We start from the raw sequence: 24,338 nt of genomic DNA on the forward strand, positions 1-24,338 counted from the left end.
ACAGGCAGTTAGATTTGAGTATGTCATTTCAGGCGAAAATTTAAAAAAGGGGCAGATCCTTAATTAAGTTTGGTGCTTGTATAGATGGCAAACACATCTGGTCTGACTCATGACAGGAACAGGGTGATAAGCGATGGTTCACTGTGTTCTCTTTCCATCCCTTCCCCTTTTCATGTATCTTTTTACAGCCCTTCTCTCCTTACCGTCCTCTCTACCTCCCTCTTCCCCATCCCCCTCTCTCTCGCCATCCTCTCGTCATTTCCCTCTGTTGCAGTGAGGCCAAAGCCGCACATACAGATAGAAAAACTAACATTTTCTTTGCATTTAGAAACCAGACAGCTAGCAATCTGTCAACAACATGTTCTCGGTTAAGACTGTTGACATCTAGACCCTTTGTTTTCTCCCTAAAGTTTATTATCAACCAATCATCATGAAGACCAATTTGTTAAAAAGCATGTTGACATATACAATTGTCTTGTGACTGAGAGTATTTACTTTAATTGTGCTGATAAAAAGTTATAACGTTTTACGTGTTTGTTTCATAGTGGAAAAGTGGAAAGGCTCCCTGCTGTATGGAGTTGTGAGTAACGGTGTGGTGTGTGGCTGATGATGGGTTTTTAGTAACTGCGTGGTGTATGTGCGTGTTTGCGTGCATCTGCATGTGTGTATGTGTGGCTAACACTACAGTAATTCAGTGATGAGGGAGAGCTTTACTGTGATATGCACTTAGAGGTCTAAAAGTGTTTTCTTGGCAGAACCAACTTCAGTCTGTAATGACATGCACTGAGAGTCGGGAAGTAAGTTCAGGGGGTGAGTGTTTTAATAAATAAACAGAACATAATACAAAACAAGAAGCATTAACAGCACACAGACATGAAACAGAAACAATGACACCTGGGGAAGGAACCAAAGGGAGTGACATATATAGGGAAGGTAATCAGGGAAGGGATGGAGTCCAGGTGAGTCTGACGACACGCAGGTGCGCGTAACGATGGTGACAGGTGTGACCTCGAGGCCGGAGAGGGAGCATATGTGACAGAGGTCTCATGACCTGGACGAAGTCCACCCGTGATATAATATGCTGTTTAGATAAAATATTGCATTATTTGGCAATCTGATTAAATATATTATTTAAAAATTTAAGATTTTTGTTGATTTCCTGCATACCCAGGCCCTTGAATATAAGAAGATTAAAATATAAATTTGTTCAAAATACAGAAAATGTGAAAGACAATTTATGACTGTGCCCAGTTGTAACAATCAAACTTACGTTTCATATGCACAGTATTGCATTCTCCACTGCATGGAGCAAAGCCATAAGCCTACTAGTTCTTTCCAAAGCCATTCAGGACTGTTAGAATTAGGTATCAATAAAAAGGCTGAATTGGCAGAATCTGGAACCACTGAGAGATATTTTATTTGGTTGTGCTGCATGGAGATCAAATTATGAATCAAAATTACAAGATGTATTAGTTTTGTGATAAAATGGCGTGATTCATGGTGCCACAGTGATCGTTGGGAGCTTCCTTGTTTTTACCTTCAGACATCCATGTATCTTCATGGAAGATCGTTCCCCTTCTTTAAGCTTGAGTTTTCACTGACTTTGTAGTATAACCCCCTTGGTTGACAGCACTTGAGGAGCATCAGGTGAGTAGACCAAGAGAGAACAGACATTTTACTGGGTGGTGTGTTTAGCTGGCCTGGCTGTGTGTGTGAGGATGTTGACATTTACATTTTAGACAGCTAGGTCATCATGGAACCATAACATAGCTGCAGGAGCTGGTCTACTGGGAGAAAACAAGATCTTCGCTGTTCATACAGTCCTGTGGCTGTCTGCTAGTCTGAGGGTAATTACATATAGGATCGCAATCACTAATACTTTTCATTACAAACTAAACCTTTTCTACAAACACATACCAAATGAAGCATTATCCACAGCTAATCAACCAGGAATAGTTAGACAGATGTCGACACCAGGGACGTCAACATAACAGGTTTGGGTTTGGCCGGCTGGCTGCTTGGTCTGAAACCAAAACAAAGCAGCGACCATGTGTCATTACTGAACCACTGAACACTGTGGGAGAGGAGGAATGTGATCAGGCCTGCCCTTCAGGAAATAGGGGAGAGAAGAGAGGAAGAAAGAGAGGGCAAATGGATACCTGTGGAGAGATTTCTGCTGTCTGCTTCTCTCTCTCTTTCATGCTGTATTTAGTGGTCCCATATTCTGTTTCAACCTTGTGTTCTCTTTCTCAATTTTTCTGGATGAGGCTGGGGTGTAGTAATTGTGGTGGTCACTTTCTCACTTACACTCATTCTCTCTCTCTCTCCATTTCTCTTTTCAGCCAGGGCAAAGAAAGCCGCAGAGAAGGAGGCCAAAGCCAAGAAGCAGAAAGCCAACAAGGCGCCCAAAGCCCCGAAACCCACTAAAAAACCCAAAGCCACCAAGGCACCCAAGAAGCCCAAGGCCACCAAGGCACCTAATGTCACAAAGCCCAAAGCTACCAAGGCCTCCAAGATAACAGCACGGAAGGAGGAGGGGGTGAAGCCGGTGACCAGAAGACCCAGTCTGGAAGAGGAGGAGGAGAAACTCCTGATTGAGCTGGGCTGGGACAGACGTACGTATATATACACTGCTCAAAAAAATAAAGGGAACACTAAAATAACACATTCTAGATCTGAATGAATTAAATATTCTTATTAAATACTTTTTTCTTTACATAGTTGAATGTGCTGACAACAAAATCACACAAAAATTATCAATGGAAATCAAATTTGTCAACCCATGGAGGTCTGGATTTGGAGTCACACTCAAAATTAAAGTGGAAAACCACACTACAGGCTGATCCAACTTTGATGTAATGTCCTTAAAACAAGTCAAAATGAGGCTCAATAGTGTGTGTGGCCTCCACGTGCCTGTATGACCTCCCTACAACGCCTGGGCATGCTCCTGATGAGGTGGCGGATGGTCTCCTGAGAGATCTCCTCCCAGACCTGACTAAAGCATCCGCCAACTCCTGGACAGTCTGTGGTGCAACGTGGCGTTGGTGGATGGAGCGAGACATGATGTCCCAGATGTGCTCAATTGGATTCAGGTCTGGGGAACGGGCGGGCCAGTCCATAGCATCAATGCCTTCCTCTTGCAGGAACTGCTGACACACTCCAGCCACATGAGGTCTAGCATTGTCTTGCATTAGGAGGTACCCAGGGCCAACCGCACCAGCATATGGTCTCACAAGGGGTCTGAGGATCTCATCTCGGTACCTAATGGCAGTCAGGCTACCTCTGGCGAGCACATGGAGGGCTGTGCGGCCCCCCAAAGAAATGCCACCCCACACCATGACTGACCCACCGCCAAACCGGTCATGCTGGAGGATGTTGCAGGCAGCAGAATGTTCTCCACAGCGTCTCCAGACTCTGTCACGTCTGTCACATGTGCTCAGTGTGAACCTGCTTTCATCTGTGAAGAGCACAGGGCGCCAGTGGCGAATTTGCCAATCTTGGTGTTCTCTGGCAAATGCCAAACGTCCTGCACGGTGTTGGGCTGTAAGCACAACCCCCACCTGTGGACGTCGGGCCCTCATACCACCCTCATGGAGTCTGTTTCTGACCGTTTGAGCAGACACATGCACATTTGTGGCATGCTGGAGGTCATTTTGCAGGGCTCTGGCAGTGCTCCACCTGCTCCTCCTTGCACAAAGGCGGAGGTAGCGGTCCTGCTGCTGGGTTGTTGCCCTCCTACGGCCTCCTCCACGTCTCCTGATGTACTGGCCTGTCTCCTGGTAGCGCCTCCATGCTCTGGACACTACGCTGACAGACACAGCAAACCTTCTTGCCACAGCTCACATTGATGTGCCATCCTGGATGAGCTGCACTACCTGAGCCACTTGTGTGGGTTGTAGACTCCGTCTCATGCTACCACTAGAGTGAAAGCACCGCCAGCATTCAAAAGTGACCAAAACATCAGCCAGGAAGCATAGGAACTGAGAAGTGGTCTGTGGTCACCACCTGCAGAACCACTCCTTTATTGGGGGTGTCTTGCTAATTGCCTATAATTTCCACCTGTTGTCTATTCCATTTGCACAACAGCATGTGAAATGTATTGTCAATCAGTGTTGCTTCCTAAGTGGACAGTTTGATTTCACAGAAGTGTGATTGACTTGGAGTTACATTGTGTTGTTTAAGTGTCCCCTTCCCCTCTGTTCTAATCTGTTCCCTATGAGTTGCTTTTTTTCATGTCATACCTTTAAATACAAGCAGGCCACTTTCATTTAAGGGCGGCAGGTAGCCTAGTGGTTAGAGCATTGGACTAGTAACTGAAAGGTTGCTTGATCGAATCCCCAAACGACAGTAAAAATCTGTCGTTCTGCCCCTGAACAAGGCACTTAACCCACTGTTCCCTAGCCTTCATTGTAAATAAGAATTTGTTCTTATCTGACTTGCCTAGTTAAATAAAAAAAAATGTAATGGTACAGTATCATCTCATTAATTTGCAATGCGAGGTGACTGAGACAATATTTCGCTGTTGACTATGTGTTGTGGATTGTATGTGTTGTTTCTGCCCAGTAGACAGCAGACCCTCGGGACCCACACCTCCCTCTGCTGGCTCCAAGACCCTGACAGAGCATGGTCAAGATTACTGGGACACCAAACGTATGTCTGACATGACTCAACGATCTATCACTTTCAATCCAATCTTCTCTGATTTGAAGCATGAATTTAGCTTGGCAAAGATTATGATCATATGTCACCAATAAGCTATTACAACAAAAGCAATGTTTGTGAAAGTTGAGAGGAAACACATTGATTTTCATGTACAGTACTGTAGTTGTTCAGCCCTCTAAGACATCTACATTTCTGTTACCATCTCTAACAGTGGACAGAGAGAGGACCACCACTGAGGTCATCATGTATGTACCAGGTAAATAGCCCATCACATAACAAATTAATTGGGCGGTACTCGAAACGACATTTTAATAATTCAACGTATTTACCATGCATACAAATTTTCTTTCAGAGGAAACCACAGTGCCCTGGTACGAAGAGTATGATTATGCAGACTGTACGTACATTACACGTTATGTCTGTCTGTCTCGCTTTCCTGCAATTGTTTGGTCATGTATGATCACCTGTACAAGCAGCTTGTACTGTCTGCATTCGTTGTGTGATGGTGTTGGTAAGAGCATCCCTCTCTAACCCCCGTCTAACCTCTCTTAAACTCTCTTTCATCTCTCTCTAACCTCTGCTCTCTCTCTCTCCACAGTGGCAGCTAAAAAACTCGAGGAGGAGGCAGAGAAAGCTCACAAGGAGAAGGAGGAAAAAGGTCTGAATCACTTTTATCTGTCTGACAGAGAGAAACCTGTAGCCCTGTCCCTTTAGGGCCCCTTATGTGTTAATTCATCACTTGCAGAGATGACTGGATTGTTTATGCAACAAGGAGCATTATAGCCTGTAGATTGCAACATTGTCAGTGTTGGGGAGTGGAGGGAGAAAAGGACTGTGGCTGTGTGTGAGAGAGGGGGATGGATTGAGGAAGAGAGAGAGGGGACGGGGCGGGAGAAGGATAGGAAGAAAGTTTATCAAAACAGCTACCTCCATGTGTTGGGGCCCTGGGCCGGTAGACATCAGTAAGATAGACGGGGGAGAAGGGGAATGGAGAAAGAGAGGGAAGAAGGGAGAAAGGGTAGGAGGGTGTTGGGGTTTATTTAGAGTGTGTGCAGGACTGCAGGCTGTCTGCTTGAGAAGAGGTTTCAATTGTATACCTAAAAATCAGTATAGTTTCATTGGATAAAGTGAAACATATCTTTACAAGAATATACAGACTTATTGGAGGGAAAATGGAATGGCAGTGACTATAATATTCAGTACTCTACTAGCAGCAGCACATATGGAAGTATTTGATGCTTGGTAAGCTGGAGAGCCATGACCGTGTGTAAACATGCCTAGTCACATCTTGGTTTCCCATCATGCATCACAGTGAAGCGGCTGAGGAAGAAGTGGGAGGAGGAAGAGGAGGAGAGGCTGAGGAAGATCCTGGTACGCGCCGAACCCAAGAGTAAGAAAATCCCCTCAACACTGGTTTTCATATTCATTCATAAGCAGCTTCAACTTCACTTGAGGGGCGGCAGGTAGCCTAGCGATTAAGAGCATTGGACCAGTAACCAAAAGGGCGTTGGTTCGTATCCCAGAGCTGACTAGGTGAAACATCTGTCAATGTGCCATTGAGCAAGTCACTTTACCCTAAAGTTTTGGTGTTTTGGTTTTGGTATCAGCTGGTATCAAAATGTGCAGCCAGGGGTGGGCCCTAGGACAGACTTTGGGAAACCCTGCTGTCGTGTCTTTGGCTATGCCAGATTAAGTGATATGACATGCTATTCTATAAAATCCTTTCTCCGTAATAACTATTACCTGATTGAGCTAATCATGTAAATGTAATTAACTAGAAAGTCGGGGCACCACGAAATAATATTTATAGAGCTGTTATCTTCCAAATAAACTCTTAAAGACCTAGTAATATTTTACATCAATAGCAGTCAATATTAATCGTCACCTTATTTCAGTCTCATCTGAAAGTTGTAAATTCTTGGAACCCTGGCTAACACGTTGAATCAGCAATACAAAATTGAAGTTTAATTATTTATTTAGTAAATACCTAACTAATCACACAGAATTACATATACACAGAATGAATCATACCTTGATTACAAATTATGTCATAAAGGAAAACGTCCCTAGTGGGCGGAACAGATATGACAGCTGGTTACACAAAAGAAAAGGGGGCTGGGTTTGAGTGAAAGAGCGGGAAGACTTGAGGAACCAAGGGGAGAAGCCATGCTATCGTAAATACAGTATCTTATGCATTCTAAATTACCGCCCATTTGGAAAAGGAAAATGCAATAAATATTTACTCTGAGCTGCGCTTCGGTAGGTTGGTGGTAGATGGAAAGCCGTGTTTGTCCTTTGAAGAATGTCTCTGCTGGTAAATTGGATACGTTGTAGTAACGTCGTTGTGTAGTAGACGGGATACTCAGTCTGTTCTTTCCTAATTTACGTTTGCAGCTGCTGTTGCTAACTCAACGTCTAGGAGGCATCACTTCTGTAGTGAATAAGAGTTCAAAGTTCATACCATTCGCAACCAAAGCTCACGCTGATGTTGGCTTAGTTCTGTAGTTGACATGTTAGTCCTTTTTAACGTAGGGACCGTCGTCCTCACATCCTTGGAACAGGAGGTTAAATATTCGTCAAGGGCTTATATAGTGGAGGGAGAAAAGGGGTCTGTTTCATAATTTACAACATATGTCTCTTCACGTGGGCGGGCCACTGAGTCGGGCATAATTCACTCATGAAAACCCAATTCTCACATTTTAGAAGCTAAAATCACATTTCATCCCATCACGAATAATTTCATATTCAAACATTTAACAACAATTCCATGTGAATCCGATAACTCTGATGTGTAGACTTTCCACTGTAGAGTTTATGTCATTCTATCATTGATGAGAATGTGCCAGATGACAACCGAACTGTCATAATATACATTAAGTACCACCGCATATGTTCAATTGGTCGGATTACCAGAATATAGTTAATTTCCCCCCACCTTTCTGATGTTCCCAGAATCTCTATGTTAACCAAGGGGTTTTCAAATTTCACATCAGTAGAGTAGAGAGAGAGGTAAAAAGGGGGGAAGAGGTATTTATGACTGTCATAAACCTACCCCCAGGCCAACGTCATGACACTGCCTTACATGACTGTCTATCTCCTGCAGCTGGACTGTTGGCCTGTTTTCTCCTGTCTACTGTAACAACCTGGCTTTCTCCCCAATCAGACTTCTGGTCCTGCCAGAAAGACATGTTTTACTGTACAGTCAGACTAGGAGACGACAAGCTTTCTCTCTCTCTTTCTCTTCCTCTTACAAGCACCAGATTTTAGACTTGTTTTATGGCCTTTCGAGACCTCATAAAAAGGAAAATGGTCGCTGCGAGAATTAATATTTTTTAATGCCCTTGAAAACAAACCATTCTCTTTTCACCCTTTGTCACGCCCTGACCATAGTAAGCTGTTATTTCTCTGTGTTGGTTGGGGCTTGATAGTGACTTGGGTGGGTCATCTAGGTGAATTTGTATGTCTATGGTGGCCTGATATGGTTCCCAATCAGAGGCAGCTGTTTATCGTTGTCTCTGATTGTGGATCATATTTAGGTAGCCATTTCCCTGTGGTTATTCGTGGGATCTTGTCTACATTTAGTTGCCTGAGTGCACAACAGTAGCTTCACGGTTCGTTCGTTCGTTCGTTCGTTCGTTCGTTCGTTCGTTCGGTTGGTTGTTTGTTTGTTGTTTTGTTCAGTGAGTTTCGGTTTATTAAAATTATGTGAACTCTACTCACGCTGCGCCTTGGTCAAATCAAATCAAAATCAAATCACATTTTTATTTGTCACATACACATGGTTAGCAGATGTTAATGCGAGTGTGGCGAAATGCTTGTGCTTCTCGTTCAGACAATGCAGTAATAACCAACGAGTAATCTAACCTAACAATTTCACACCAGCTACCTTATACACACAAGTGTAAAGAAGAATATGTAGAATATGTACATAAAGAAGAATATGTACATAAAGATATATGAATGAGTGATGGTACAGAACGGCATAGGCAAGATGCAGTAGATGGTATAGAGTATAGTATATACATATGAGATGCGTAATATACGGTATGTAAACATTATATTAAGTGGCATTGTTTCAAGTGGCTAGTGATACATTTTTTACATGTATGGCAGCAGCCACTCAATGTTAGTGGTGGCTGTTTAACAGTCTGATGGCCTTGAGATAGAAGCTGTTTTTCAGTCTCTCGGTCCCTGCTTTGATGCACCTGTACTGACCTCGCCTTCTGGATGATAGCGGGGTGAACAGGCAGTGGCTCGGGTGGTTGTTGTCCTTGATGATCTTTATGGCCTTCCTGTGACATCGGGTGGTGTAGGTGTCCTGGAGGGCAGGTAGTTTGCCCCCGGTGATGCGTTGTGCAGACCTCACTACCCTCTGGAGAGCCTTACGGTTCTGGGCGGAGCAGTTGCTGTACCAGGCGGTGATACAGCCCGACAGGATGCTCTCGATTGTGCATCTGTAAAAGTTTGTGAGTGCATTTGGTGACAAGCCAAATTTCTTCAGCCTCCTGAGGTTGAAGAGGTGCTGCTGCGCCTTCTTCACCACGCTGTCTGTGTGGGTGGACCAATTCAGTTTGTCAGTGATGTGTACGCCGAGGAACTTAATACTTTCTACCCTCGATGTGGATAGGGGGGTGCTCCCTTTGCTGTTCCTGAAGTCCACGATCATCTCCTTTGTTTTGTTGACGTTGAGTGTGAGGTTATTTTCCTGACACCACACTCTGAGGCCCCTCACCTCCTCCCTGTAAGCTGTCTCGTCGTTGTTGGTAATCAAGCCTACCACTGTAGTGTCGTCTGCAAACTTGATGATTGAGTTGGAGGCGTGCATGGCCACGCAGTCGTGGGTGAACAGGGAGTACAGGAGAACAGGGAGTACAGGGCGGGGTCGAGACCCAGCTTGATGACGAGTTTGGAGGGTACTATGGTGTTAAATGCTGAGCTGTAGTTGTTAAACAGCATTCTCACATAGGTATTCCTCTTGTCCAGATGGGTTAGGGCAGTGTGCAGTGTGGTTGCGATTGCGTCGTCTGTGGACCTATTTTGGTGGTAAGCAAATTGGAGTGGGTCTAGGGTATCAGGTAGGGTGGAGGTGATATGGTCCTTGACTAGTCTCTCAAAGCACTTCATGATGACGGAAGTGAGTGCTACGGGGCGGTAGTCGTTTAGCTCAGTTACCTTAGCTTTCTTGGGAACAGGAACAATGGTGGCCCTCTTGAAGCATGTGGGAACAGCAGACTGGGATAAGGATTGATTGAATATGTCCGTAAACACACCAGCCAGCTGGTCTGCGCATGCTCTGAGGACGCGGCTGGGGATGCCGTCTGGGCCTGCAGCCTTGCGAGGGTTAACACATTTAAATGTTTTACTCACGTCGGCTGCAGTGAAGGAGAGTCCGCAGGTTTTGGTAGCGGGCCGTGTCAGTGGCACTGTATTGTCCTCAAAGCGAGCAAAGAAGTTGTTTAGTCTGTCTGGGAGCAAGACATCCTGGTCCGCGACGGGGCTGGTTTTCTTTTTGTAATCCGTGGTTGACTGTAGACCCTGCCACATACCTCTTGTGTCTGAGCTGTTGAATTGCGACTCTACTTTGTCTCTATACTGACGCTTAGCTTGTTTGATTGCCTTGCGGAGGGAATAGCTACACTGTTTGTATTTGGTCATGTTTCCAGTCACCTTGCCCTGGTTAAAAGCAGTGGTTCGCGCTAATGCTGCCATCAATCCCCGGTTTCTGGTTGGGGAATGTTTTAATAGTTGCTGTGGGTACGACATCGCCAATGCACTTGCTAATGAACTCGCTCACCGAATCAGCGTATTCGTCAATGTTGTTGTTTGACGCAATGCGGAACATATCCCAATCCACGTGATCGAAGCAATCTTGAAGCGTGGAATCAGATTGGTCGGACCAGCGTTGAACAGACCTGAGAGCGGGAACTTCCTGTTTTAGTTTCTGTCTATAGGCTGGAAGCAACAAAATGGAGTCGTGGTCAGCTTTTCCGAAAGGAGGGCGGGGGAGGGCCTTATATGCGTCGCGGAAGTTAGAATAACAATGATCCAGGGTTTTTCCAGCCCTGGTAGCACAATCGATATGCTGATAGAATTTAGGTAGTCTTGTTTTCAGATTAGCCTTGTTAAAATCCCCAGCTACAATGAATGCCGCCTCAGGATATGTGGTTTCCAGTTTACATAGAGTCAAATAAAGTTCATTCAGGGCCATCGATGTGTCTGCTTGGGGGGGAATATATGCGGCTGTGATTATAATCGAAGAGAATTCTCTTGGTAGATAATGCGGTCGACATTTGATTGTGAGGAATTCTAATTCAGGTGAACAGAAGGACTTGAGTTCCTGTATGTTTTATGATCACACCACGTCTCGTTAATCATAAGGCATACCCCCCCGTCCCTCTTCTTACCAGAAAGATGTTTGTTTCTGTCGGCACGATGCGTGAAGAAACCAGCTAGCTGTACCGACTCCGATAGTGTGTCTCGAGTGAGCCATGTTTCCGTGAAGCAAAGAACGTTACAGTCTCTGATATCTCTCTGGAATACTACCCTTGCTCGGGTTTCATCAACCTTGTTGTCAAGAGACTGGACATTGGCGAGTAGTATGCTCGGGTCTACTCATTTCAACGATCGTGACAGAAGATTCCACTAAAAACGGACCAAGCAGCGTGGCCAGGAGGAATGGACCTGGGAGGAAATCCTGGAGGGAGCAGGACCCTGGACAAGGTCCGGCGAGTATCGCCGTCCGAAGGAGGAGATAGAGGCAGCGAAAGCGGAAAGGCGACGATACGAGGAGATAGCTCAACGAAGCAAGCACGAGAGGCAGCCCCCAAATCAAGTCAGGCACCGTGTTATGCGGTGATGCGCACAGTGTCTCCAGTGCGCATTCACAGCCCGGTGCGCTCTGTTTCAGATTCCCGCAGTTGCCGTGCTAGAGTGGGCATTCAGCCAGGACGGATTGTGCCGGCTCAGCGCTCCTGGTCTCCAGTAGTCTCCTCGGTCCAGGATATCCTGCGCCGGTTCTACGCACTGTGTCGCCAGTGCGCCTTCACAGCCCAGACCAAAACATTTAGCCGACAAACTTTTTTGTAATCTTTATTTGACAATAAAGCAGATAAAACGAAAATGATTTTAAAAAATTGTGTGTCACATGATTTATGAGTTGTTTTGTTCCTAGAATGCCCTCCTCTAGGTCTGGAGTCCCATCGTGTTGACGATGACCAGCTGCTGGCCTCTTCTCAGTCTCACCACGGCTTCTCTGCTCAGCGGGGCAGGCTCAACATGCAGGTAAACACGGTACTACATTACACTGTAGTGTAGATATACAGAGTACTACACCATAGTACTGCCTCATTTAAGTCTCACCACAGCTTCTTTGCTCAGAGGCATGCTCAACGTGCAGGTACACACAGTATGATACACTATCACTGGCGTACCAGACGCCCTCGCAGCCCACTGACTGGGGGCCCACTGGCTCTGGGGGCACCACACCCAATAACAAAACAACAACAACAAAATAATAGGATATGAACATGTCATATGCCATGGCAAATATGTTTAGAATGACAGGAAATTAGCTTTAAAATAGCAACATTTTCTCTCAGCCTCATGGCAAAATGTGTAGAATAGCATGAGATTAGCTATAAAACTGCACATTTTTCTATTTCCCCCGTAGTTAAATGTGTAGAATTGTAGGAAGTTAGCTGTTTCCTCCTCCCCCTTGCGGACCTTGTGTACCATAGTACGGCAGTTTTATAAATACAGAATGTTGTAATACCCATTATACTTGTTGTATTCTAATGTTCCTGTATACAAACGCACAAACCAAATCTTCACATAAAATCATGAGAGAAGTCAGAACACACACAGCCCCGACACATCTGACGAGAGAGGGGGCTATTTTGTCTTCCCAGAGCTCCGGTAATGAGGAGGGTGTGTACGGGGGTGCGTGGTGTGCTGAGCCAGAGGAGAAGAACCACTGGTTTGAGGTGGACGCTCGCAGAGAGGTGGAGTTCACTGGAGTCATTGTACAGGGCAGGAACTCAGACACAGCGTAAGTCCTGCTGCCTGGTGTCACTGCACTGGGGTCACTGCACTGGGGTCACTGCACTGTTCACACAGCCAGGGCCAGGTGGAATCCCCATTAACCTGCACAATTGATTTGAAATGAACAACACATGAAATTAATCCAAACCAAACAGCATATATCAATAGGTTGAGTTGTATCCATTAGATAAGCAGAATGCTGTAAAAGGGATTATAGAGAAAAAGTCAAAGGAAATGGAATCTTACCTGTGGAATCATCTGGCATTTTGAATGTTAGAGATATATGTTGGATATTCGTATGACTTGTAAAGTCGCTCTCTCTCTTGCTCTCTTTTTCTTCTCTATCTGTATTTCAGTGAAGATTTTGTGTCCACGTTCTACGTGTCCTTCAGTAATGACAGTCGTGATTGGACGGTGCTCCATGATGGCTATGCTGAGTGGGTCAGTAACCTCTCTTACGATTGATCAGTACAGCCGGCAATTTAATATCCAAATAATCTCTTAACTTTCCTCCTCTCTAACCTCTCCCCTCCCCATACCCTCTCCTCTCCTCCCCATACCCTCTCCTCTCCTTTCCATACCCTCTCCTCTCCTCCCCTCTCTGTCCCTCTTTCCCTCCTCCCTCCTTCCCTCCCTCCCTCCAGTTGTTCTATGGGAATGTGGATCGGGACTCTCCAGTGATGGTGCAGTTTGATTGGCCAACAGTGGCACGTTACATCCGTATCCTTCCCCAGAGCTGGAACGGCAGCCTGTGTCTCAGAGTTGAGGTCATGGCCTGCCAACTGACCAGTGAGTACAGTACAATGCATAACCCCATCAACCCTCCATAAACTCCAGAATGTCATCACATCCCTAACTCCAACACCTTCATAACCCCTAAAATGACAATAATCACCTCCTCAACCATCCCCCTCCTCAACATCCCCGTTACCATCCCCCTCCTCAACCATCCCCATTACCATCCCCCTCCTCAACATCCCCGTTACCATCCCACTCCTCAACCATCCCCGTTACCATCCCAGTCCTCAACCATCCCCGTTACCATCCCCGTCCTCAACCATCCCCATTACCATCCCCCTCCTCAACATCCCCGTTACCATCCCCCTCCTCAACATCCCCATTACCATCCCCGTCCTCAACCATCCCCGTTACCATCCCCGTTACCATCCCCCTCCTCAACCATCCCCATTACCATCCCCTCCTCAACATCCCCGTTACCATCCCCCTCCTCAACATCCCCGTTACCATCCCCCTCCTCAACATCCCCGTTACCATCCCCGTCCTCAACCATCCCCGTTACCATCCCCCTCCTCAACCATCCCCGTTACCATCCCCCTCCTCAACATCCCCGTTACCATCCCACTCCTCAACCATCCCCGTTACCATCCCAGTCCTCAACCATCCCCGTTATCATCCCCGTCCTCAACCATCCCCGTTACCATCCCCGTTACCATCCCCCTCCTCAACCATCCCCGTTACCATCCCCCTCCTCAACCATCCCCGTTACCATCCCCCTCCTCAACATCCCCGTTACCATCCCCCTCCTCAACCATCCCCATTACCATCCCCCTCCTCAACATCCCCGTTACCATCCCCCTCCTCAACATCCCCATTACCATCCCCGTCCTCAACCATCCCCGTTACCATCCCCGTTACCATCCCCCTCCTCAACCATCCCCATTACCATCCCCCTCATCAACATCCCCGTTACCATCCCCCTCCCCAACATCCCCGTTACCATCCCCTCCTCAACCATCCCCGTTACCATCCCCGTCCTCAACCATCCCCGTTACCATCCCCCTCCTCAACCATCCCCGTTACCATCAACCCTCCTCAACATCCCCGTTACCATCCCACTCCTCAACCATCCCCGTTACCATCCCAGTCCTCAACCATCCCCGTTATCATCCCCGTCCTCAACCATCCCCGTTACCATCCCCGTCCTCAACCATCCCCATTACCATCCCCCTCCTCAACATCCCCGTTACCATCCCCCTCCTCAACATCCCCATTACCATCCCCGTCCTCAACCATCCCCGTTACCATCCCCGTTACCATCCCCCTCCTCAACCATCCCCGTTACCATCCCCCTCCTCAACCATCCCCATTACCATCCCCTCCTCAACATCCCCGTTACCATCCCCCTCCTCAACATCCCCGTTACCATCCCCCTCCTCAACCATCCCCGTTACCATCCCCGTCTTCAACCATCCCCGTTACCATCCCCCTCCTCAACCATCCCCGTTACCATCCCCCTCCTCAACATCCTTGTTACCATCCCACTCCTCAACCATCCCCGTTACCATCCCAGTCCTCAACCATCCCTGTTACCATCCCCGTCCTCAACCATCCCCGTTACCATCCCCGTCCTCAACCATCCCCGTTACCATCCCCCTCCTCAACCATCCCCGTCCTCAACCATCCCCATTACCATCCCCCTCCTCAACCATCCCCGTTACCATCCCCCTCCTCAACCATCCCCGTTACCATCCCCGTCCTCAACCATCCCCGTTACCATCCCCCTCCTCAACCATCCCCGTTACCATCCCCCTCCTCAACCATCCCCGTTACCATCCCCCCCCCCAACCATCCCCGTTACCATCCCCCTCCTCAACCATTCCCGTTACCATCCCCCTCCTCAACATCCCCGTTACCATCCCCCTCCTCCACCATTCCCGTTACCATCCCCCTCCTCAACCATCCCCGTTACCATCCCCCTCCTCAACCATCCCCGTTACCATCCCCCTCCTCAACATCCCCGTTACCACCCCCTCCTCAACATCCCCGTTACCATCCCCCTCCTCAACCATCCCCGTTACCATCCCCATCCTCAACCATCCCCATTATCATCCCCGTTACCATCCCCCTCCTCCACCATTCCCGTTACCATCCCCCTCCTCAACATCCCCGTTACCATCCCCCTCCTCAACATCCCCGTTACCATCCCCCTCCTCAACCATCCCCATTACCATCCCTCTCCTCAACCATCCCCATTACCATCCCCCTCCTCAACATCCCCGTTACCACCCCCCTCCTCAACATCCCCGTTACCATCCCCCTCCTCAACATCACCGTTACCATCCCCCTCCTCAACCATCCCCGTTACCATCCCCCTCCTCAACATCCCCGTTACCATCCCCCTCCTCAACCATCCCCGTTACCATCCCCCTCCTCAACCATCCCCGTTACCATCCCCCTCCTCAACAGCCCCGTTACCATCCCCCTCCTCAACCATCCCCATTACCATCCCCCTCCTCAACATCCCCGTTACCATCCCCCTCCTCAACATCCCCATTACCATCCCCGTCCTCAACCATCCCCGTTACCATCCCCGTTACCATCCCCCTCCTCAACCATCCCCATTACCATCCCCCTCCTCAACATCCCCGTTACATCCCCCTCCTCAACATCCCCGTTACCATCCCCCTCCTCAACCATCCCCGTTACCATCCCCGTCCTCAACCATCCCCGTTACCATCCCCCTCCTCAACCATCCCCGTTACCATCCCCCTCCTCAACATCCCCGTTACCATCCCACTCCTCAACCATCCCCGTTACCATCCCAGTCCTCAACCATCCCCGTTATCATCCCCATCCTCAACCATCCCCGTTACCATCCCCGTCCTCAACCATCCCCGTTACCATCCCCATCCTCAACCATCCCCATTACCATCCCCCTCCTCAACCATCCCCGTTACCATCCCCCTCCTCAACATCCCCGTTACCATCCCCCTCCTCAACCATTCCCGTTACCATCCCCTTCCTCAACATCCCCGTTACCATCCCCCTCCTCAACATCCCCGTTACCATCCCCATCCTCAACCATCCCCATTATCATCCCCGTTACCATCCCCCTCCTCCACCATTCCCGTTACCATCCCCCTCCTCAACATCCCCGTTACCATCCCCCTCCTCAACATCCCCGTTACCATCCCCCTCCTCAACCATCCCCATTACCATCCCTCTCCTCAACCATCCCCATTACCATCCCCCTCCTCAACATCCCCGTTACCACCCCCCTCCTCAACATCCCGTTACCATCCCCCTCCTCAACATCACCGTTACCATCCCCCTCCTCAACCATCCCCGTTACCATCCCCCTCCTCAACATCCCCGTTACCATCCCCCTCCTCAACCATCCCCGTTACCATCCCCCTCCTCAACCATCCCCGTCCTCAACCATCCCCGTTACCATCCCCCTCCTCAACCATCCCCGTTACCATCCCCGTCCTCAACCATCCCCGTTACCATCCCCGTCCTCAACCATCCCCGTTACCACCCCCCTCCTCAACCATCCCCGTTACCATCCCCCTCCTCAACCATCCCCGTTACCATCCCCCTCCTCAACCATCCCCGTTACCATCCCCCTCCTCAACCATTCCCGTTACCATCCCCCTCCTCAACATCCCCGTTACCATCCCCCTCCTCCACCATTCCCGTTACCATCCCCCTCCTCAACCATCCCCGTTACCATCCCCCTCCTCAACCATCCCCGTTACCATCCCCCTCCTCAACATCCCCGTTACCACCCCCTCCTCAACATCCCCGTTACCATCCCCCTCCTCAACCATCCCCGTTACCATCCCCCTCCTCAACATCCCCGTTACCATCCCCCTCCTCAACCATCCCCGTTACCATCCCCATCCTCAACCATCCCCATTATCATCCCCGTTACCATCCCCCCCCTCCCCCATTCCCGTTACCATCCCCCTCCTCAACATCCCCGTTACCATCCCCCTCCTCAACATCCCCGTTACCATCCCCCTCCTCAACCATCCCCATTACCATCCCCCTCCTCAACATCCCCGTTACCATCCCCCTCCTCAACCATTCCCGTTACCATCCCCCTCCTCAACCATCCCCGTTACCATCCCCCTCCTCAACATCCCCGTTACCATCCCCCTCCTCCACCATTCCCGTTACCATCCTCAACCATCCCCGTTACCATCCCCCTCCTCAACCATCCCCGTTACCATCCCCCTCCTCAACCATCCCCCTTACCATCCCCCTCCTCAACCATCCCCGTTACCATCCCCCTCCTCAACCATCCCCGTTACCATCCCCCTCCTCAACCATCCCCGTTACCATCCCCGTCCTCAACCATCCCCGTTACCATCCCCCTCCTCAACCATCCCCGTTACCATCCCCCTCCTCAACCATCCCCGTTACCATCCCCCTCCTCAACCATTCCCGTTACCATCCCCCTCCTCAACATCCCCGTTACCATCCCCCTCCTCCACCATTCCCGTTACCATCCCCCTCCTCAACCATCCCCGTTACCATCCTCCTCCTCAACCATCCCCGTTACCATCCCCCTCCTCAACATCCCCGTTACCACCCCCTCCTCAACATCCCCGTTACCATCCCCCTCCTCAACCATCCCCGTTACCATCCCCCTCCTCAACATCCCCGTTACCATCCCCCTCCTCAACCATCCCCGTTACCATCCCCATCCTCAACCATCCCCATTATCATCCCCGTTACCATCCCCCTCCTCCACCATTCCCGTTACCATCCCCCTCCTCAACATCCCCGTTACCATCCCCCTCCTCAACATCCCCGTTACCATCCCCCTCCTCAACCATCCCCATTACCATCCCCCTCCTCAACATCCCCGTTACCACCCCCCTCCTCAACATCCCCGTTACCATCCCCCTCCTCAACCATTCCCGTTACCATCCCCCTCCTCAACCATCCCCGTTACCATCCCCCTCCTCAACATCCCCGTTACCATCCCCCTCCTCCACCATTCCCGTTACCATCCTCAACCATCCCCGTTACCATCCCCCTCCTCAACCATCCCCGTTACCATCCCCCTCCTCAACCATCCCCGTTACCATCCCCCTCCTCAACCATTCCCGTTACCATCCCCCTCCTCAACATCCCCGTTACCATCCCCCTCCTCCACCATTCCCGTTACCATCCTCAACCATCCCCGTTACCATCCCCCTCCTCAACCATCCCCGTTACCATCCCCCCTCCTCAACCATCCCCGTTACCGTCCCCCTCCTCAACCATCCCCGTTACCGTCCCCCTCCTCAACATCTCCGTTACCATCCCCCTCCTCAACATCCCCGTTACCATCCCCCTCCTCAACATCCCCGTTACCATCCCCCTCCACAACCATCCCCGTTACCATCCCCCTCCTCAACCATCCCCGTTACCATCCCCCTCCTCAACATCCCCGTTACATGCCCCTCCTCAACCATCCCCGTACTCAACCATCCCCGTTACCATCCCCCTCCTCAACCATCCCCGTTAGTGTCCCCCTCCTCAACCATCCCCGTTACCGTCCCCGTCCTCAACCATCCCCGTTACCGTCCCCCTCCTCAACCATCCCCGTTCCCGTCCCCCTCCTCAACATCCCCGTTACCATCCCCCTCCTCAACCATCCCCGTTACCATCCCCCTCCTCAACATCCCCGTTACCATCCCCCTCCTCAACCATCCCCGTTACCGTCCCCCTCCTCAACATCCCCGTTACCATCCCCCTCCTCAACCATCCCCATTACCATCCCCCTCCTCAACATCCCCGTTACCATCCCCCTCCTCAACCATCCCCGTTACTCCCCAATGAATGATCGCTCCCATGCGTTTTCAGCCACATGCTTCCAATGTCTGCCCACCCCTTCCCACAGGCAGCTTCCGTAGTGAGAATGAGGTCAACCCCACAGACAACCTGGACTTCAGACACCACAACTATAAGGACATGAGACAGGTGAGTGTTTAATGAGTGTGACGGGTGAGATTGACACTGTCCTTCATCTCTTCCTCATCCCTCTCTCCTCTCCTCCCTTACTCCTCTCTCACTATCTCCCTCCTCTCCCGCTCCCATTCTCCCTCCATCACGCCCACTTCCCACCTCACTCCCCTCCCTCTCTCCCTCCATTTTTCCATCTCTCCCTCCATCACTCCCTCATCTCTGCCACTCTCCCTTCTCCCTCATCCACTTCCTCCCTCCCTCCCTCTCTCCATGTCAGATGATGAAGGTGATAAATGAGGAGTGTCCGAACATCACTAGGATCTATAACATTGGGAAGAGCTCTGCAGGCCTGAAGATGTATGCCATGGAGATCTCTGACAACCCCGGGGAACACCAGACAGGTGTGTGTGTGTTTGTTTGTGTGTGTGTGTGATAGTTGAGCCATACAGCAAAGGAACACACATACATACTAAGTGATCACAAAACACCATCACATGATGACGTCATCTTCCTCACCAGGTGAGCCGGAGTTCCGCTACACGGCGGGTCTCCATGGTAACGAGGCACTGGGGCGGGAGCTGCTCCTCCTGCTGATGCATTTCATGTGTAAGGAGTATAATGACAACAACCCCAGAGTGCGCCGCCTGGTGGAGGGAGTAAGAATACACCTGGTTCCCTCACTCAACCCAGACGCCTACGAACTGGCCTACGAGATGGTGAGGGACCTGGGCTCATTCCAGAAGGATGCTCCAACAAGGAATATACAGTATATGTTTAAACTGATAAAACTGGAACCAATGTTACATTACATACTGTCCTTCCGTATCCGGTTTCTCACACCCCTGGCTCCAAACTCCCTGCTTTTAATCTCTCCAATAGAGATCCTTTCTTTATTATTTTCTAGCCTCCTCTCTCATCTCCAGGGCTCTGAGATGGGGAACTGGGGTCTGGGCCACTGGACTGAGGAGGGATACGATATCTTCCAGAACTTCCCGGACCTCAACAGTGTTCTATGGGGGGCAGAGGACAGAGGCTGGGTCCCACGCATTGTACCTAATCACCACATCCCACTCCCAGAGAACTTCCTCAATGGCTCGGTGGGTGTTAGGGCTACAGATGTTGTTTTTTATTTTTTTTATTTTATATTGTTAATTTTCCAATTATACTACAGTTTGTATTTCTGGTGTTAGATCTACATTTCTCTCCCACTCTCTCTCTGTAGGTTGCCCTGGAAACCAAAGCCATTATTAACTGGATGGAGCGGACCCCATTTGTGTTGGGAGCCAATTTGCAGGGTGGAGAGAAAGTGGTGGCGTACCCGTTTGACATGCAGCGACCTCCAAAGGCTACAGGAGTGGGTTCTGTTCTGACTGGAATAAGATGAATCAGCACTGGCAGGGCCGGATTACCGAACAAGCACTCAGAGCACATGCCCCGGGGCCCTGACTTCCAGGGTGCCCCAAACCCCAAAAATCATGGGGTTGGGGTAGCAAAATGTTAGCAAAATGTTCTCTCAGCATCATGGCAAAATGTGAACACAAGCATAAGATGAGCTATGAAACATTAAAAACAATTCCCTGCACCATTGCAAAAAGTGTACAATTACAGGAAATGTTCTTACAACTGCCCTGGGGCCCTAAATGATGTAGTCCGGCCCTGAACACTGGTGTCCAAAAGTAGTCCACTATTTAGTGAATTTCGAAATAGGGAATTTCAGACATACCCAAGGAATTATATTTGCACTGGGAGCCAAGAGAATAGTGTTCCATTTCAGGCCCAGCCCTGGTCTCTTCTATAACATGAACCTTATGTCTAATTCCTCTGTCTTCCAAAAGACTTTGGGGTCTTGGCGTGAGTTGAGACCCGGTGTGAACCATGAGATGAATGAGGAAACGTGGGCCCGGATGCAGCGTCAGAACGGGGACGCGCTACGAGAGACGTCTGACGACACCATGTTCCGCTGGCTGGCCATGTCGTACGCCCACAGCCACCTGACCATGACGGAGACCCAGCGGGGCTCCTGCCACACCGACGACATCTCTGGGGGACAGGGCATCATCAACAGGGCCAGCTGGAAACCTGTGGTGGGAAGTGAGTGTCTATGGGGAGGGGGAGAGATGTGAATAGTGGTAAAGGGGGAAAGGGAAGAGGGAGAGTCAGGGGAAGAGGGGGAGAGAGATGGGGAGGAAAAAATGAAAGGAGAGAGTATGACAAAGAGTGAGGGAGGAAGAGATAAGTACGGAAAAATCTGGTGAGAGAGCTCCTAATTAAACCAATATCATGTATTCTTCCCTCCCCGCCACGCTGTAAATTCCCAGGTATGAATGACTTCAGCTACCTGCACACTAACTGCTTTGAGCTGTCTGTCTTCCTGGGTTGTGACAAGTTTCCTCATGAGAGTGAGCTGCCTCTGGAGTGGGAGAACAACCGGGAGGCACTACTGTCCTTCATAGAACAGGTGAGAATACACAGATAATATAATACTTATTATTGAATTTTTAAACCATTCTCATACTTGTTTTTTAATGTATTTAATGTGTCTTTACTGGAAACTGTACTGTATGTTGCTGATGAGTAAATACTTGATTGTATTGCATCCAGTGATGTCATCTGAGCATTGAGCCCTTACATATGTGCTGTTTCCTGTGGTAGGTGCATCGTGGGATAAAGGGCATAGTGAGGGACATGGAGGGTAAACCCCTGGCCAACGCCACCATTTCTGTGGACGGCGTCAAGCACGATGTCAAGACTGGTAAATCTGCATTCACACCCCCCCCCCATCAGCAAACCACAGAGAACGGATATTACCAGAAGGTCTTACTTTTCATGTATTTTTTATTTAACCTTTATTTAACTAGGCAAGTCAGTTAAGAACAAATTCTTATTTACAATGACGGCCTACCCCGGCCAAACCCTGACCCGGAAGAAGCTGGGCCAATTGTGCACCGCCCTATGGGACTTCCAATCACGGCGGGTTGTGATATAGCCTGGAATCGAACCAAGGTCTGTAGTGACACCTCTAGCACTGAGTTGCAGTGCCTTAGACCGCTGCGCCACTCGGGAGCCCACATGTACATGGTAGTTAATTGAGAAAAAATAGCAATTAACAAAATGATTATACAGTGCATTCGGAAAGTATTCATACACCTTCCCTTTTTTCCACATTTCGTTATGTTAGAGCCTTATTCTAAAACTGATCAAATTAAATGACGCTCCCCATCCAACCTGACAAAGCTTGAGAAGATGGGAGAATCTCCCCAAATACAGGTGTGCCAAACTTGTAGCATCATACCCAAGAAGACTCAAGGCTTTAATCCCTGCCAAAGGTGCTTCAACAAAGTACTGAGTAAAAGATCTGAATACTTATGTAATTTTTAATTGTAAAAAAATTTGCAAAACTTTCTAAATACCTGTTTTTGCTTGTCATTATGGGGTATTGTGTGTAGATTGATGAGGGGGGAAAACAATTTAATCCATTTTAGAACAAGGCTGTAACATAACAAAATGGGGAAAAAGTCAAGAGGTCTGAATACTTTCCGAATGCACTGTATAACATCAAATGTCATCTCTGATCCACTTTCTCTCTCTTTCTGCTCCCTCCCTTTCTCACACCCTCTTCCTCCCTCCCCCTCTCTCTCTCCCTCTTCTTCTCTCCCACCCCCAACCTATAGCTGCGGCCGGTGACTACTGGCGGTTGTTGAACCCCGGGGAGTACCGTGTGACGGCACGCGTCGACGGCCACACGCTCCAGACCCGGCTGTGCATTGTGGGCTACGACTCCGGGGCTACCCCCTGTAGCTTCACCCTGGCCAAGTCCAACTGGGACCGAATTAAGCAGATTATGGTCCTCCACGGCAAGAGACCCATACGGCTTGTTACCAAAGCACCCCTCCGGGCAGGAAGTGACATCAGCGGTGGGTCAGTTGGCAGAGTAGACGCAACAAAGACGGGTTCCAGTGGCGGGATGGGCGGTACGTTGGCCAACTCCCAGAATACAGAGCGTCTCCGGCGGTTACGGCTGATGCGCCTGCGCAAGATGCACCAGCAGAGACTCAGGGATAATCTCTCCACCACCACGACCGTTGCCACCACGACCACCACGGCGGCCCCCACAACGGTGGCGGAGCTGGAGACAGAGAGCACTACTTCCTGGTATGACTCGTGGTTCCCTGTGGAGAGTTCGTACACAGAGCCCACACCTGCCGAGGTCCTCACAGAGATACAGGATTCAGAGCCTACACAGGACTACACCTTTGAGTACAAGTTCGATGATTACTAAAGTGAATTTAATTGAATTGCTAAAGTAACAAATTACAGTTTTTAAATACACAATCATAAAGGCATTATTCAAATTGTGTGAAATTAAAAAGATATTTCATTCCTTGCAGAGCTGAAAGAAAATATAGCATTTTTTTAAAACACTTTCTTAAAATAATACTTTCTCTGTGCTCTTCCAGTAATGTCTCATGATGGTCTTAAAGTATTTTGATATATTTTTTAATGCTCACACATTGATCAGAGAATAGTCTACATTCTCTCTCTGCAGAGCAGGGAGTTAACAGCATGTTTTTCATATTATTTACTTAAGCAAGCCTATTCTGAGACGTAGCTATAGGGTGCTTCAAATGTTTCACAATAAAAGAGTGAGTATAAATTTATCTTGGCCAGGTCGCAATTGTAAATGAGAACTTGTTCTCAACTTGCCTACCTGGTTAAATAAAGGTTAAATAATAAATAAATAAATAAAAAGTTTATTTGACACTCACGGTGAAGTCATGCTTTGCCTCAAAACGTGGATTCTTATGTTTGGTTAGATATGATTACTAATATCAGTGGAAACTGCGGTGTGTTTGTATTGTTACATTAAAAGTGTTCAAAAAAGTATATCTTTGTTTATATGATGTTGCAAGGCCTTCACCTACAGGGAAACAGGA

General features: G+C 48.9%; 1 protein-coding gene across 1 annotated transcript in view; it reads left to right on the plus strand.

The window, feature by feature from the left end:
• LOC120026209 (inactive carboxypeptidase-like protein X2) overlaps nt 1-23,683 on the plus strand; it is a 38,177-nt gene extending 14,494 nt beyond the window's left edge. Inside the window, 19 exon segments of the mRNA XM_038971033.1 lie at nt 2,343-2,615; nt 4,564-4,650; nt 4,874-4,918; nt 5,015-5,059; nt 5,261-5,320; nt 5,975-6,052; nt 11,834-11,943; nt 12,570-12,709; nt 13,059-13,143; nt 13,347-13,491; nt 19,340-19,419; nt 19,682-19,805; nt 19,924-20,120; nt 20,328-20,501; nt 20,627-20,825; nt 21,277-21,495; nt 21,723-21,862; nt 22,057-22,156; nt 23,076-23,683. Of these exon segments, the coding sequence (XP_038826961.1) occupies nt 2,343-2,615; nt 4,564-4,650; nt 4,874-4,918; nt 5,015-5,059; nt 5,261-5,320; nt 5,975-6,052; nt 11,834-11,943; nt 12,570-12,709; nt 13,059-13,143; nt 13,347-13,491; nt 19,340-19,419; nt 19,682-19,805; nt 19,924-20,120; nt 20,328-20,501; nt 20,627-20,825; nt 21,277-21,495; nt 21,723-21,862; nt 22,057-22,156; nt 23,076-23,683 (2,909 nt within the window).
• Nucleotides 23,684-24,338: the final 655 nt, after the last annotated feature.

Source organism: Salvelinus namaycush, chromosome 31 (genome assembly GCF_016432855.1).
Source record: "Salvelinus namaycush isolate Seneca chromosome 31, SaNama_1.0, whole genome shotgun sequence".
Classification (NCBI taxonomy): domain Eukaryota; kingdom Metazoa; phylum Chordata; class Actinopteri; order Salmoniformes; family Salmonidae; genus Salvelinus; species Salvelinus namaycush.